General features: G+C 35.5%; 1 protein-coding gene across 3 annotated transcripts; it reads left to right on the top strand.

The window, feature by feature from the left end:
* The first annotated feature begins 531 nt into the window (after positions 1–531).
* Positions 532–3,514, top strand: LOC106955848 (uncharacterized). Of its 3 annotated transcripts, XR_001426657.1 has the most exons (7): positions 532–687; positions 774–870; positions 962–1,115; positions 1,779–2,135; positions 2,226–2,355; positions 2,773–2,828; positions 2,932–3,487. XR_001426657.1 is itself a non-coding variant. In XM_015046272.1 (6 exons), exons 1-6 carry the CDS (start codon positions 567–569, stop codon positions 3,049–3,051), a joined length of 1,122 nt encoding a protein of 373 aa, XP_014901758.1. In that variant the 5' UTR covers positions 532–566; the 3' UTR covers positions 3,052–3,514. The 3 variants fall into 3 exon arrangements, 2 of the variants coding, with proteins under 2 accessions (XP_014901758.1, XP_014901760.1); XM_015046272.1 differs by having other exon boundaries at positions 774–1,115; positions 2,226–2,351; positions 2,932–3,514; XM_015046274.1 differs by having other exon boundaries at positions 774–1,115.
* The last annotated feature ends 14,200 nt before the right edge of the window (positions 3,515–17,714 follow it).

Below are 17,714 nucleotides of genomic sequence, written 5' to 3'. Positions count from 1 at the left end.
ACTCTGGCTCATCATGCAAGACCAACAAAGGTGTTTTAGGCCGGCCTTGAATGATGTAGAGGCCCCTTTTCCTGTTAAGGGCATCACAACCATTACCCTGTCTATTGTGATTTCTATCAACCTCTAATGCATCTTCAGGCAGCACCAGACACAGCTTCAAAGGCTTAATTAGAATACAGTGTAAGGAGCATCTGACTTATACACAACCATAACAAGTCCAGAAATTCGTGATAAAGAATAAATAACACAAGGGCATCCAATGGCTGACTTGAATACATTTGTTCTGGTGGACTAATGAGAATAGTGTTTATCTTCAAAACATACTTATTAAATCTATAGATCAAGCAATACAACAATCAATAAAAGGAGAGGTATTGTTTTCTCAAAACTGCTTAAATTATTAAAATTGTAGGATAGCCAAACATGCCATTTACTTTCAAATATAAACATATTTTTAAAAATACTTTTCTAAACATTTATGTGTTTGGTTAAAGTTGGCGAAACCATTGTGACAGGAAGAGCAAAAGATTATAACTTTTGATAACCAATCGGAAAGATGTGTGAGTATGACATGTATGATGTTGAAGCTCCTCCCAGTCAGATTAAAAATAAGTGTTTGTGTGACTGCAAGAGGGAGGATGAAGATGTTTGTTCTATTAGCTGCACTGCTGTTTCTGCATCAGACATGTGAGTGGTTTTGAATTAGTTGCAAGTGTTTTGTGATTATATTGAGATGGGTGTACTTTCATGTAATATGTCTTCTTTTTGTTCAGATTCTCTGGTTCCAGTGATGCAAGTTCAGCTTGGTGAACCTGCAACTTTTCCATGCGCTATGCCAAAGTTTAAGTTTACCCAACAAGTCGTTTACTGGTACAAGCAGAGTCCAGGGGATACTTTGAGACAAATTGTTAAATTGTCTGTGAAGCAACAAAAAATAACAAATTTTACATTTGGAACACAGTTTTCTGACTTAAGATGGAAGGTTACTGATGATAAAAAGGAAATAAACTTGACAATTTTGAGGACAACACGAGGGGATTTTGGGATATATCACTGTGCAAGCAAGGTTTCCACTGGGAATCCTGAATGGAGTGCTACAAATTTGGCATTCAAAGGTAAATAATATAACATACTTCTATAAAGTTTTCAATTGCCTATGTCATGAAAGAAAAATACGATGTTAATGATATGAAAACTTAACCAAGCCTCCTGAAAAAACATTAAGAACTTATTTTGGTTGCTAGCCTGTACATGTGAGGAGCAACAGGTACATTTAAAATATAAAATGTGAAGTAAACAAGATACTTTACATTTTCTGGTACATTCTAGTAACAGTAAAGCTGGTTCAGTTTGATGAATTTGTGACTTTTCTTTTGTGCTCTGTCCTATTCTTAGTTCAACCACAGACATTCACTGGTACAAACAGTGAATATGTTTGTACATAAAATTTTTGTACAGCACATACTCTCCTGGAGATACTCGGAAAATGACTTTGAAAGTGACAAATCTGGAACATTGGAAAATATTTAATAGTGATAAGTAAATAATGGTATTTTTTAAATTACTTCTAAAACTTCAATGTATGGATATAAAACTGTAGGAAACAGAACAATATGTAGACTTGATAGAAACTTATGAACAAACTGTTATTTATTTTTTGAAGTAGTCAAAGTATTTGACAGGTTTCCACTGAAAGCTGCCCAATATTTAATTAAAACCATTGAATATGGTTCTGGCATTGTTTAATTGACTTCTCTGTTTTTTCTTGTGTTGTGCAGACAATACTGCAAGGGTATCCGACTACACTGTGATACAGCAGCCTGCAGTATCCAATCCAGTTCGTTCAGGAGACACTGCTATCTTTCAGTGTTCAATTTTGTTTGACTCTGAGAAGATGCCATGTTCAAAAGATCCTACCATCTTCTGGTTCCAAGCAAAATCCAATAATGCCTATCCGAACGTGATCTACGCAGACACAAACAGACGTGATGAATGTGAGAAGAGATTTAACACAGAGAAAAGTTGTTTGTTTCAGTTCTCAAAAGTTGTCAGCTCCTCTGATGCTGGGATGTTTTACTGTGTTGTGTCCTCTTGTGGAAAACTGTTAATCGGAAATGGAACCAGATTGGAAATTGGTGAGATTTTGTCTCTGATGCTTTTAATTAAATAATACATTTATAATTGCATTAATTATGAACAATTATTTTGTTTTTTGTTGTTTCTAGCAAGCAGCACAAGTTTTGAATTTACGGCCCTGGTGACTGCAGTGTCCTGCCTGGTCTTTTCTTTGATTTTAAGTGTTGTTTTCATCTGTTGCCAAGCTCCAACGGCAGATCAAAAACCATCCCATGGCAAGTATGACGAAAAAAATTAGATTGTTGTCATTTTCATTCGTTTTTGGGTTGTTCTGTTTTTGTTTGTTTTTTTTGCCTGAGACCATCTGCTCAAAATATTGAGCTCCAAGAGCAAAGATGTTCTGCACTCAACAGCTTTTTGCAAGATGTAGTCTATTGGTTTTGCTTGTTCAGTGTAATGTGTGTTTTATTTCTTATGCTCCAACATTCTCACATAGAGACTGTCTTTCAGATTAAGTAGCTACTAAGGTTTATGACCTTTTTTACTGATCTCAAAGAAATTCTTCCACTTATTTCTTCAAATTTTTCTGAACTTGACTTGTCGTCATCAAATAACTAAAAACCAAACTAAATAAAAGTTAAGTGAAGCAAGGTTTAAGTCGCTTAAGTGAATAACCCTGCAATTTTTCATAATTAGGGATGGAAAGCATCAATTTACAAGAAACACTACACAGCTTGACACAGAAAATACCTGTAAGTAATACTGATGGAGGACAAGTATTGTTTTTTTGGTTTTGTATCAATTTCCTAATATCAGACAGCTAAATGTAGTAATTTATTGTTATCTTCCACACAGGCTGAAGGTGGAAACGAAAACTATGCTGCATTACATTTCTCTACAAGTAAGAAACGATGTGAAGGCCGGAAGAAAAAAATGGAAACAGAAGAGTGCTTTTACTCTGAGATTAAAATCTGAACATCAACAAATATTGCAGTGAAAAATCAAATGTAGCTGCTTTTTATTGCAGAGTATTTTAAAATGCACCCCAAGCCATTTGAAATTATCTGTATTTTTAAGGGATGTTTTTTTTAAAAAAAAAAAACTGCATCTAATAGCATCCAGAATCTTTCTCTTTGAAATGTGTGTCGTTTGTTTTTGTCTAAATTGGTTGCTTCATAGGTACTTCAACACAAGTAGTAAAAAAGAACCCAGAAGTACTCGAGTGTTATATTTCCATGTTAATCACATTCATTTGTATTACTAATCAGTTAGAATCAGAGTATGCTATCTGTAATTGTTACGCAATAATTTGTTTTCCTTTATTGTACAGTATGTTGTTCTTTGTTTTATGTATTTTAACTTTGTGAACTTCAATTGCCTGTCATATTATTAATAAAGTAATAACTAGGTACAGGGTTTGTCTCTGTGTATTATAACCCTCACGGGGTCATGGTATGTCATGCTCGTCTGAACTTTTGTAACTCAGAGTGGAGTGTGCATGGCACCTGTCACTCAAAATGCAGGGTCCTTTAGTAAAACAAGTAGAGCAAGTTCACTTTTACTGGCATTTTATGATCCCTTTATGAATGCTGTTTATTTGGTGAGTACTGTAAAATGTCTCTCTCATGCACCCTGCTAATAAAATAGATTGATTATTAATCTGTTACATATTTAAGTGGCTGCAGTGGTTCAGGATGAAAGTTAATTCCGTATGTTTATTAAACAGTGGACTGAAGTCTAACCTAAAATATTCTAAATAAAAACTAAAAGATTCTAGAAGCAGAGATATTCTTTTGTTGCATTTTGATTCTTCAAAATAAAAATAAGTTAAATAAAAAAATACTGGATATCAAAGGATCATCACCACAGTAAAGCATAGTGATGCCTGGTAGCTTCATGCTCTGGGGCTGTTCTTTCTCTGGAAGTGCAGATTTAGTGAAGTGGAGGCAGACCCTGCTGCCTGGGCAGGCAGTGGGGGGCATTGCCCACCCATAGAGCCAGCCATGCTCACCCTGGACTGGAAGCTGTTTTTTTTTTTTTTTCTACCTCAGAGTGGCAACCTTTCTATTATTCCTATCTTGATTTGATAAAGTAGGGCCTCCCACACTTCATAAACATGCTGGTACTTTCTGTGAAAGTCCCAGGCCACAGGGATGCCAGAAGGTGAAAGAGTAGGCATACTTACTCTTGAGGTGTTTCTGACCATCTTCTTCCTTTCCTCTATCTTTGATGGAGAGAATCTCCAGTATTAAATACACAAACAGTTACTTTGGCTGCAATCCTTTTATTATTTACAAACCAGCCGCAGACATTATTGTTCCTCATATTTGACGAAAGCCTTTGTGGTTTCATTTTTCACTTTTATAAGCATTTTTAGGACAAACTGTAGAAGATTTGTGACGATTTATAGAACATTTTTAAAACAAAATGACAGCAATTTTACAACAGCAATCTTGGAACAGTGTCAACGTCCATTATATGTGTGTGTGTGTGTGTGTGTGTGTGTGTGTGTGTGCGTGTGCGCGCGTGCACAGGGGGGTGGAGGAGGGTAGAAAGAGCATGTTTCTTGAAACTAGTTAGCTAACCAAGCTAGCTAACATTATTGTCTGTATTCTATTGTGCTGTGTGTATCATGCATATGAGTGTGTGTATGCATGTGCAGTTATTTATGCATCCATCCATCCATTCATCCATCTTCTTCTGCTTATTCGGGGTCGGGTTGCGGGAGTAGCTCCACATTTTTCTTCTATTATGAACATTGTTCATAATAGGCTAATGTTCCAGCTCCTCCAGGGGAATCCCAAGGCGTTCCCAGGCCAGTCGAGAAACATAGTCCTGTGTGCATCTGTGTGTCAGACACACACACACACACACAAAAAAATACACATGCACAATAAAGTATAGGCAGTAATGTTAGTTAGCTTGGTTAGCTAACTAATATTAAGAAACAAAGATTCCTATTAAATTCCATAGGAAATGAATGCGGGTCCTTTTGGACCCACTTATGGAAGACAGGGGTAGTAATATAAAACATATTTCTTAAAATGTATAAAAGGTAAATAAAAAAAAATTATTGCATGATATCAATAACATGTTTTTTTGAGGCATACCTGGAATATTAAGTGATGAAAACTGTTCTTTGCAAAGATATTGCAAAAAGATGACCTCACCGGGTCCAAAGGTACCCACTTATGCATCAGAGGGTTAAAAGCAGGTCCAAACTTGATAGTATGCCTTACACTAGTAAACCTTATAATGGCCACATTATGTAGTAAAGCCACTATATGCAATAATGTAATAAAATGTGGCTAAAATGTAATAAAACCACTTTTTGATGCAAAATGTAACAAAATCTTTGAACACATTTTGTAGTTTCTGCTGCATTATGTGATGACATTAATACTTTTTGTGCTGATTATTGCAGAATTCTTTTTAAAAGTGGTTTTATTTTGAAGGCAAATTTTATTCCATTAATAAATTGTGGCATTATTGCCTAATCCAGTACTACAAGCCTTGGAAAACAAAATGCGAGTCACCTTTGTCAAGAACCTTCCTTGACATAGGTGCTCAAATGAGGGGATGCAATGTTATCAAGAAAAGCTCTGCAAAAATGTTTGTGCTCTGAACACGAGCACAATAGTGTGAGGCGGTACATAAAGTCAAAATCTGTGCGAACTTAAAACAAACTGGAAGAGTGCAGAAATTCTGGATCAGATAGCAATGCGATATTCAGTAATTAGTGGGATGTGCAGATGATCTATTGCTGCATTTTAAAACATACTGCATCTTGCAAGAACAAATGTCCATTGTTACGGCCAGTGGCCTTTTCTGTGTTTGTTTTTTTTGCAGAGGCTAATCAGATGGACTTCACCTGGAAGCGGGTGTTGCCTTAATGTCCTGTGTCACACCCTGAGGCCTACCGTGATTGGGTCATCAATTGCAGGCTCCACCAATCGCTGTTGAGGCCTCCCTTTCAAAATCAAGGACTTCCTAGGAGAAGGTGCAGCTTGTTTCTTTGTTGAGACAGCTTGCCACTTGTTGGATGTGTACGTGGGTTTGCTGTTACCTGTTTGCACTTTGACCTTTCTGTAACTTGTGACAGGATTGAACCTGTGGGGTTTTGTTTTCTTGTACTGCTACTAGAGTTGTGGTCTAATTTGGCTTTGTTAATTTCTTTAGACTGCTTCAACAGTCTTTACCCTGTGGGGTTTTATAACGCTACACTAGACTTGTAGCTTGTTTTGTTTGTTTTACTGTGTTTGTTTAACCTGGACGCAAAGTCCCATGTGATTAAGTTTTGTCACACAGCACTGATTTGTAGATTTTGTTGATTTAGTACTTGTTGGCTGTAAGTTGTACCCTTTTGATTATTGTTACGTTTTTTTTTTTTCGTTTTTTTCTCCTTTTGTTGAAAACCCAAACAATAAATTCCTAAATTGTCAAAACCTTAACATCTAGGTTTATTTAATGTTACTTCCCTTTCCCCTGGCTGAGCCAGGCCGTAACATCCATGTTCTTGGACATGTGCTCATGTAGTCAAGCAAAATGCAGACAGCCACAGTAGAAAGTAGCATGTTAATAAGCAATACGAAATATGTTTCATTGCCTGCGTGTTTCTGAATTCGGCAAAATGACAAAAACAAAAGAAATAGTGGAAATTTCACTGTTAAAGTGTCTAAGTGTGGAAGCGCAATATTTTTTTAAAGAAGTGTGTGAAAATAGAAGATTGAAGTGATATGCATTTCTAAGAAGTGGAAAAAAAACAGTGTGGCAGGAAGTGCATACGACAATTACTACTTACAATCACAGAATCTATATTTTGTAACAACCAATGAGAACAATATGTTGCTTTGTGACCTGCAGGATATTGGTACCGTTTGAAGCACCACCCACTACCATTAAAACACCAGCAACTCTACTGTCAAGAGACAGATTCAAGATGATCGTGTTATTGGTGACTTTGCTTCTTCTTCATCGGGGCTGTAAGTTCTTTTTTAATACCATTGTATTTATGAATAAATAAATACACTTTATATTTATTTTTATTTTTTTTTACATAGACACTGTTGTACCATTGATACCAGTTCAAGCTGGAGAATCTGCGACCTTCCACTGTGCTCTACCGAGTGTTGAGTATAACCAAAGAGATATCCACTGGTACAAGCAAAGACCAGACGATGCTATGAAGCGGATTTTGAAAGTGTTGAAACGACTGAAAAATACAACCATTGATTTTGAGCCAGGGTTTTCTGACTCAAGATGGAAGGTGAATAATGATGAAAAATTTATCCGTCTGACGCTGCTGAATACAACCTACAGTGACCAAGGTCTCTATCACTGTGAACTCGCTACGTGGACAGGGAGAGCCAACTGGAGTTGGACATATTTGATGGTGACAGGTAATGAATGATTTATTTTTTTAATTTCTGCTTCTACAGCTTAACGCTATGAAAAAAAGTGATTGTAGGAAACTGAACAATATGTAGACTGAATAGAAACATATACAACTATTTAGATAGCATTTTAAAACTTACATTTTTGCAAGGATGATATTCAAAACATGGACATGTATTAAGCGCCTCACTGAATCTGTCCATTTTTTTAACAGAATCATTGCAGGTGTATTTGACATAGCTTAATTTACTTTTAAACTTTTCTTCTGTTGTGCAGAGAATACTGTGAGGATATCGAACAACACTGTCATTCAGCAACTTGCAGTATCCATTCCAGTTCGCTCAGGAGACACGGCTACCCTTCACTGTTCAGTTTTGTTTGACTCTGAGAAGATGGCTTGCTCTGAAGATTTCAGCGTGTTCTGGTTCCAAGCAAAATCAAATAATACCTATCCAAATATGATCTACACAGAGGGAAACAAACATCATGAATGCAAGAAGAAATCTGACTCTGAGAAGAGTTGCATGTTTAATTTCTCCAAAGTTGTCAACTCCTCTGATTCTGGGATATTTTACTGCGCTGTGACCTCATGTGGAAAAATATTCTTTGGAAATGGAACCAGACTGGAAATTGGTAGGATTTTGTCTCTGATACTTTAAATTAAATAATACACTTAAAAAATATATAAAATACAAATAATTTTTTTGTTGTTGTTTGTAGTGGACAACACAAGCTTTGAATCTATTTCACTGGTGACTACCGTGTCCTGCCTGGTTTGTTCTTTAATTTTAAATATTGTTCTCATCTGTTACGGAACTTCGAGGGTAGTGAAAAAAAGATCTCATGGCAAGTATTACAAAAGAATTAGATTTTTGTTATTTTAGTTTTTTTTTATCGGACTACGCAAAAATTCATTATTTTAAATAGATATAACTCTATCTGTATTCTCTGTAGATTTGCCGATTTGGTGTAAAGTTTGTTTTATTTCTTACTGGGAAGGATCTAACGCATAATTGCAACAATAATTTTTGATGCCAACTTTGAAATTATGAATTTGTAAAATATGTTTTTGCATTGTCTTTATTTGCATTTATTATCTGACACTTGGCTGTCAAATTTGTAACTAAACATAAGTAACTATTTTGTTCCAATCTCTAAGCGTAACTAATTTGTTTCTCACTAAGACAGCATTTTATAAGACTGTCTTATAAAATGCTTCAAATTGTTCATGTAATTTTGCAGCTCAGTCCAGCCTTTAATTATATCATATTAAACAGAAGCTAAAGCTTTTGACACTTCTTACTTATCTTAAAGTATGTTCAATACTTTTTCTGCATATTTGCTCACAACTATTACTTGTGTCACCATCGAATATAACAGATTTAAACATCCAATGAAAATGGATGGAGTTTATAACCTTCTGATTTTTTTTTTTTGTGCGTCAGGGATGGAGAGCACCACTTCACAAGAAACATCGCACAGACATCGAGAGAGATTACCTGATCCTGTAAATAAATGGATTGATGAACAATAATTTATTTTGCTTTGGTTTCCTTTTGTTTATATTCAACAGCTAAATGCACTAATTTTATTTTCATCTGCTCCACAGGCTGATGGTGAAAACAAAAATTATGCTACCTTGAATTTTTCTAAAAGTAAGAAAAAACGTGGAGGCAAGAAGAAAAGAATGGAACCCCAGGAGTGTTTCTACTCTGGCATTAAAGTCTAAGCATCAGTAAATACTGATGTGAAAAATCAGACATATGTTAAATGTGTTAACATATAGCATGTCTTTTTAATTGCTTTTTTTTACTTCTCTATTAGCATGATTCACTGCTGTTGTAATTATTGTGATGTTTTGTAATCATCTGTAAAAACAAAATAATTTGAAATGACAGAAATTGCTTTTTATAACTGGATAACTTACAACTTGTATTTCTCACAAATATTGGAGGGTTTAAAAATGTGTCCTTGTGATCACCTGGAAAAATATTTTGAAAATTAGATAATTGCTGGTAAGAAGATGATTTTTTTTTCTTGTTTTGTTTTTTGCTGCCTTGAACTTCATCCTCTGTACTTGTCCAAATTAGTTGCGTTATAAGTGGTTTAATATTATAATTGAATGTCAAATAAATTGCTCCTATTTCACATTAATCTTCACAACTACTCATTTTACTCTGACTTTGATTTTGTTTTACATTTAGATCAGAATTTAATAATTTAAAAAAAATTGCAGACACATTATTGACTTGCTGTTTGCAGAAGAACAGTGGAAACAGCTCAGTTTATATCATGGTGTATACACAATATATAAAATCTCACTAGATGCTCACCACCATTGATTGATTTAAAGTGACATCTGTATTGTTTTTTTGTTTTTTTTATTAGTCTGATAAAATATTGTAATCATGATTTTTTTTTTTGTTTTCACTTGCTATGCAGAAACTCTTTGTAATTAAGAGAAATAAAGGTTTGAAAACATTGGCCTGTCTTTTTTACCACAGAAGCTCACTGCCTTCACTAAAGAAAAAGACAACAAAACAAATTCTTGCAATGACAATGACAATGAATTTGTAGCTGCCACTGCTTGGCAAAGACAGCTTCTGATGCCAGAGAGTAGCAGAACGGGTTCAAATCAGCTGCAACGACTACTGTCTTTTTCTTTGGGGAAGCCATTACTGAGATCTGGCAAACAGGTTGTCATAATTTTTAGACATTTGTTAGTCAATAGAATTTTTGTATTGGTTATACATAATGTCAGATCTAAAAAATAAGGTGACTCTGTCAAGAACTGTTCTTGACAAAGGTGATGAAATGAGGGGATGAAATGCTAAATATTTATCAAGGAAAGCTCTGCAAAAGTGTTTGTACTCTTTAGCATGTGCACATGGGTGTGAGATGGTACATAAAGTTGGTGTCTGTGCAAACTTACAACAAACTGAAACAGTCTGTAGAAATTCTGGATCAAATAGCAATGAGGTTTTCAGTAATTGGTGGAATGTGTAGATGATCTGTTGCTGTGTACTAAAACATACTGCATCTTGCAGGAACAAATGCCCATGCATGTTCTGTTCCTGAAGTGCACCAAAATGCAGACAGCCACAAGAGAAAGTAACATGGCAATAAGCAATACAAAATATATTTCAGTGTCTGTTTCTGCACCCGGTGAAATGACGATAACGAAAGAAATAGTGGATACTTCAGTGTTATCGTGTCCAACTGTGTAAGCACAATATTTTTTTTAAAGAAGTGTGTGAAAATAGAAGATTGAAGTAATATGCATTTCTAAAAAGTGGAAAAAAACAGTGTGGCAGGAAGTGCATACGACATTTACTACTTACAATCACGTAATCTATATTTTGTGACAACCAATGAGAACAATATGTTAATTTGTGACCTCCAGGATATTAGTACTGCTCGAAGCACCACCCACTACTATTAAAACACCAGCAACTCTACTGTCAAGAGACAGGTTCAAGATGATCGTGTTATTGGTGACATTGCTTCTTCTTCATCGGGGCTGTGAGTTTTTGTTTTCATCATTCTAGCTATGTCTTAAAAAGCAGCTTTTTCATTTAACGCTTTTGTTCTTTTCAGACACTCTTGTACCGATGAACATTGTTCAGACTGGAGAATCTGTGACCTTCAAATGTGCTCTGCCCAGTAAGTTTAGCGACAGAGATGTCTACTGGTACAAGCAAAGACCAGGAGATACACTGAGACTGATTGTAACAGTGTTTTTGAGACAACAAAAACTTACAACACATAAATTTGATCCGGAGATTCCTGACTCAAGATGGGAGGTAAATAATGATGAGAAATTTAGTCGTCTGACATTGTTGAAGGCGTCCTACAGTGATGATGGACTCTATCACTGTGAACTCTCTGCCTGGACAGGGAGTATTGAATGGAGTGGGACATATTTGATGGTGACAGGTAAATATGTTTTGTTTGTGTTGGATTTTTTCTAAATATTTGCTTCTAAAATTTCACCTTATGAACATAATAGAGCTGTGGGGAAAATAACAATATGTAGACTTATAAGGAAGACATAATCCATTTACATTGCATTTTAAAATTTAATTGAATAAAAACTAAATTTTATACATTAAGCGTCTCACTGAATCTTTCCATTCTTTAACAGAAATGTTAGAGGTGTATTTGACATAGTTTAATTTATTTTTAAACTTTTCTTCTGTTGTGCAGAGAATACTGTGAGGATATCGAACAACATTGTCATTCAACAGCCTTCAGCAACCAATCCAGTTCGCTCAGGAGACACGGCTACCCTTCACTGTTCAGTTTTGTTTGACTCTGAGAAGATGGCTTGGTCTGAAGATTTCAGCATGTTCTGGTTCCAAGCAAAATCAAATAATATCTATCCAAATATGATCTACACAGAGGGAAACAAACATCATGAATGCGAGAAGAAATCTGACTCTGAGAAGAGTTGTATGTTTAATTTCTCCAAAGTTGTCAACTCCTCTGATTCTGGGATTTTTTACTGCGCTGTGGCCTCATGTGGAAAAATATTATTTGGAAATGGAACCAAACTGGAAATTGGTAGGATTTTGTCTCTGATACTTTAAATTATAGAATATCAAATTCTTTTAATCAATTACAAATATTTTTTCTTCTTGATATTTTTTAGTGGACAACACAAGTTTTGAATCTACTGTCCTGGTGACTACAGTATCCTGCCTCATCTCTTCTTTGATTTTAAATATTTTTCTTTTCTTTTATCGAGCTCAGAGGGCAGGTCACCAAAGGTCTCATGGTAAGTATTACAAAAATTTTAAATTATTGTCATTATTTTTAGTTTGTTAGTTTATCTGGAACTATGTTGAGAAAAAACTGATATAGTTAAAAATAAATCTTTTCCACCTGTAGTTCCTGTGGATTTGCCGATTCAATGTATAGTGGTTTTTATTGTCAACAATGTAGCACAACTGCAATGATGATTTTTTATAAGTTTGAAATAATGCATTTGCTAAATATGGTTTTAGGTTGCCTTTGTCTGCACATAATCTCTGACACTTGACAGTCAAATTCATAACTAAACAGAAGTAACTAATTTGCTTCCGTCTAACCCTAAGTATGTTTTTTCTTTCCAAAAGAATCTTATAACATGCTTCAAATTACACTCGTGCATTTTATAGCATACATAGCCCAGCCTTTATTTATGTCAGCTTAAACAGGGGCTAAAGCTTTTGACACTTGTTACTTATTTTAAAATATGTTCCTCTTACTTCTGCATATTTGCTCTGAACTATTACTTGACTTGTGTCACCATCCAACAGATTAAAATATCCAAACTAAATGTATAGCGTATATAACCTTCTGAAATGTTTACATCAGGGATGGAAACCACCTCACAAGAAGAACTGCATAGCCTGAGAGAAAGAATACTTGATCTCGTAAGTAATATGAATTGATGAAAACTTATTCTTTGGTTTTCTTTTGTTCATATTCAGTAGCTAAATGCACTGATTTTATTTTCATCTGCTTCACAGTCTGATGGTAGAAACAAAAGCTATGCATTCTTGGATTTTTCTAATAAGGAAAGACATGGAAGCACAAAGAAGAAAATGGAAAACATGGAGTGCTATTACTCTGAGTGCATTTACTCAGAGAATATATTCTAAACATCCATAAATATTTACATGGAAAATCATGCATAATTGCTTTTTATGCCAAATATTTCAGCATGCATTTCAACCTGAGCTATATGAAATTATCTGTATTCTTAAAGTGTCACTGACACAATAAAACCACTTATGTGATTAAAAAGATGAACTACTGTGTTTTCATTCTGTATACACAAAAGATTTTCATAAAATTAATACATATTTCATAATAAATATTACATTATGAGCAATTTCACCAAAGACTTGAGCAATTTGTCTGCAGTTTTGGAGAAAGAAGCTATGGAGTGATGAAGAAAGTGAGATGGTTCTACTGAAGGACTGCAGTCTTTTTCTTTGGATCATATTGTTCAGGAAGCAACAATGACTTCAGTGTTTCTTAGGAAGAAAAGGGTTTGACAGCGAAAGGTAGGAGCTGGACATCTGTCACCTCCAAATCATCTGAATGGCAATAAACGGGTATATGCATCTAACAATTATTCAAGTTTAATCCTGGTTTAATTAAAATAATCCAGTTACTTCAAAGTAACTGGATCAAATTTTGGGCTTGTCCATTAACCAGCCTTCCTATTCCTCCTATTTTCAAATCTTGAGTTCGATTTTTTTTTTTACTTCTGATAACTGGAGTTTTTCTATGTTATGTCCAGTATAGAGAGATTATTAGTCAACGTCATGTTGCGTCTTCATGATGCCTGCAGAAATAGACTATTATTCTTACTATATCAACTAGTTACACTTAGGCTAATAAAATATTTACAACTAGAAGCCAGCACAGATCACCTGTCTTCACCCAGTGTTTTGACGATCTGTGCTAGAAGCGTTATGATAGATTTTACGATAGTAAAATCTGACAAGGTACCACAGATCATGAGAAAACCAACGCAACTCCTGCATGCAGCTTTGTGGCGTCTGATGCAGATATCACAGGTTTTGTTTTCAGTACAGCGTCTTTGTATAGCACACTACATCCTGTTCATCTTGCACTTTTAATTTCTGAAGCAGTTGACCATCTGTCTTGATGACTGCAGCTGTCTGCTCATTTTTCATGTTTTCACAAGTGATTTTCATATGTGAATTTCATGGGAGACATATGAGGGGCCGTTTAGGACAAAAACTATGCTTTGTCTCACACACACTACTAAAGACACACACACACAATACTAAAATTGCAGATAAACACTTAAAATATCACACACGCATACAGTTTTTTCTGTGTCACACACAAAAGACTAAGATTGTGCTTATACACTACTAAAATATCACACACATACAAAGCATACAGACATAATGTTCTCAATGATAGGTCAAAAATGTATATATGTGTGTGAACTAACAATAGGCTGAATGACTGACAGCCTACCTGAATCAAATGATAGGTTCTTAGCAGAACTTTATGACATGGTGAATAGGCAGCTTAAAAATTTAAATCAGCTGTGTTGAAGCAGAGACATGTAAGACACCAGCACTTGAGGACTGGAACCTGACACCCATGGTCTACGCCAGGGGTCCCCAAGCTACGGCCCACGGGCCGGATCCGGCCCGCCTCCTCATTTGGTCCGGCCCCCTGAACAATAACGGATCCGGTCCGGCATTCAGTGTTTTTATTTTCATATACATGTGGATTTTTCTTCAACCACCAGGGGGGCTCTTGAGCGGATATGAAACTTAGTGTCCCTCAATGGAATATATACTAGTCAGTACCAGTCACCGTTTCATTCACGGTTTTTTTCCATTTGCATTCTGGGTCAAATTCTATCTACAAACGCGAATATGTCGTCGCCAAGGTTTCTTTCTCGAAAAACTAAGACCGGCCCCCGACCACAAAAGGGAACAGCTATGTGGCCCTCGCAGGAAAAGGTTTGGGGACCCCTGGTCTACGCTCTTCCCATCAGGTATGACAGAGATTCATGATTACTTCTTCTTAAGAGAGTTAATAGGACCATGTCTATATTTATTTATTTATTTATTTATTTATTTTTTCTTGTGGGTGCCAGGCAGAGGCACCGATAGTATAATAGTGGCCCGCTAAAACTGCAATGTTACCTAAATTCCCTACAGTCTTATATTGCAATGAATAGGATATCAAAGTTTGAAGTTAAAAAGTATCCTATATAAATGAATCTTCACTTTGAAGATTCCAATATGAAAAGCTAATCTGTGTGCTATGGACAAATTGATTGTCAGCTCTTATGGGCGTGGCTAGGCAGCGTGGCCAATCAGATTTCAAGGGTAGCCAGTGAAAATCATGTCCCCCACCCCCACCAACACAGGGGTTGGAGGACCCCTCAACAAATATTGCCGAGGTATGATGTACCAAGCTGATAGAGGTATACCTAAAAAAAATATAACTGGGTGCTGCAATAAAATAAAAAGATACTTCAATATGTATTAGTTTAAGGATGTGTACAACATTGTTGCAGTTTTTCATAAATGTTTCCTTAATTTTTTTGTGTGTGTGTTTTAATCGAGTTATGCAGACAGTAGTACATGAAAAGAAATCTCTACAGATTTATCTTGGTCTCATTTTAATAAATTACAAAACCTGATATAGAAACCAGTGTAAACTTTTTTATATTGGCTTCACATCCAACTGTTATTTAGAAGTACAGAGCCGCTGCAGGAGCCCTGCTGCTGTGGCTCTAAACAAATATTAGTACCTACAAAAACAAAACCCCATCTGATACTTCAGTGTTAACATCTGTACACGTACAATCTTTTTGATTTTTTTTAAGTCGTGTGTAAAGATAGGAGATTCAAGTGATATGCTGTTCTAAGAAATGGAAAAAAAAAACTGCGACAGGAAGTATGTACGACATTTGCAATTTGCAATCACCAAATATGGTTTTTGAGACAACCAATGAGAATAATCTTAAACTGTGACATACAATAGTACTAATGAAGCACCACCCACAGTAATTAAAAGCCCAGCAAAATTCCTGCCAAGAGACAGGGTCAAGATGATCGCGTTATTGGCGACATTCCTTTTTCTTCAGCCGGGATGTGAGTTTTTATTTTTATTATACAAACTGTCTTAAAAATCTCCTATTTTCATTTAGTGCTTTTGTTCTCTTCAGACACTCTTGAACCAATGAAGATGGTTCAGCTTGGAGAATCTGTGACCTTTCAATGTGCTCTGGCCAGCGAGTTTAACGAACGAGTTATCCACTGGTACAAGCAAAGACCAGGAGATACGCTGAGACTGATTTTGAAAGTGCCTGTGAGACAACAACAACCTAAAAGCCCCGATTTTGAGCCAGAGTTTTCTAAGTCAAGATGGGTGGTAAATAGTAATCAAAAATTTATCAATCTGACATTGTTGAATGCCTCCTACAGTGATGATGGACTCTACCACTGTGCAATCGCTGCTTGGGCAGGGACTATTGTATGGAGAGGGACATATTGGATAGTTATAGGTAAAGAACTTATTTTTTTCTAAATATTTGCTTCTAAAACTTTACCTGATGGATATAATAGAACTGTAGGAAACAGAACAATATGTAGACTTAATAGAAACATATAACATAGCAAACTAGATGGCATTTTAAAATTTACTTTAAGCAAAATTACATTTTTTATAAGTATGTCTCACTGAACTGTCTACTATTTATTTAACAAAGTATTACAGGTGTTTTTACATAGTTTAACTGACTTTTAAACTTCTATTATGCAGGGAATACTACAAAAGTAACGGACTACACTGTCATTCAGGAGCCTGCAGCATCCAATCCAGTCCGCCCAGGAGACACGGCTACCCTTCACTGTTCAGTTTTGTTTGACTCTGAGAAGATGGCTTGCTCTGAAGATTTCAGCATGTTCTGGTTCCAAGTAAAATCAAATAATACCTATCCAAATATGATCAACATAGAGGGGAACAAACATCATGAATGTGAGAAGAAATCTGACTCTGAGAAGAGTTGTATGTTTAATTTGTCCAAAGTTGTCAGCTCCTCTGATTCTGGGATTTTTTACTGCGCTGTGATCTCATGTGGAAAAATATTCTTTGGAAATGGAACCAGACTGGAAATTGGTAGGAATTTGTCTCTGATAATTTTAATCAAATGCATTTAAAAAAAAACTTATTACAAGTAATATATTTTGTTGTTTTTAGTGGAGATCAAAAGTTTTGAATCTATTGCCCTGGTGACTACAGTATCCTGCCTGGTTTTTTCTTTGATTTTAAATATTGTTCTCATCTGTTACCGAGCTCCGCGGGCAGGTCACAAAAGATCTCATGGCAAGTATTACAAAACATTTTGATTTTTGTTATTTTAATTTATTTGTCGGGACTATGTACAGAAGACATTGCTTACCAAACCTGTCTTTTAAAATGTTTGAAATTGTTCATGTAATTTACAGCACAGTTCAGTCTTTAAGTATATCAAATTAAATGGGCTAAAGCTTTTAACACTTGTCATTTATCTTAAAGTATGTTCACCTCTTGATATTTGCTCAGAACTATTACTCAATGGTGACACAAGTCACCATCGAATATAACAGATTTAAACATCCAAAGAAAATGGATGGAGTTTATAACCTTCAGATTTATTTGTGTCAGGGATAGAGGACGTAACTCTAGAAAGGGTTTTTGCTAATAAGTTC

The sequence above is a fragment of the Poecilia latipinna genome, unplaced genomic scaffold, assembly GCF_001443285.1.
Source record: "Poecilia latipinna isolate Pla-1442-1.1 unplaced genomic scaffold, P_latipinna-1.0 Scaffold771, whole genome shotgun sequence".
Lineage (NCBI taxonomy): Eukaryota > Metazoa > Chordata > Actinopteri > Cyprinodontiformes > Poeciliidae > Poecilia > Poecilia latipinna.
The sequence above is the reverse complement of the archived record's forward strand: the minus strand, read 5'-3'. Positions and strand labels throughout refer to the sequence as shown.

Excerpts from the sequence above, each read along its gene's own strand:
- LOC106955848 (XM_015046272.1), top strand. The coding sequence starts at position 567 with ATGACATGTATGATGTTGAAGCTCCTCCCAGTCAGATTAAAAATAAGT. Across the intron at positions 1,116-1,778 it reads TACAAATTTGGCATTCAAAG|ACAATACTGCAAGGGTATCC; the intron begins GTAAATAATATA and ends TGTGTTGTGCAG. Across the intron at positions 2,829-2,931 it reads GCTTGACACAGAAAATACCT|GCTGAAGGTGGAAACGAAAA; the intron begins GTAAGTAATACT and ends TCTTCCACACAG.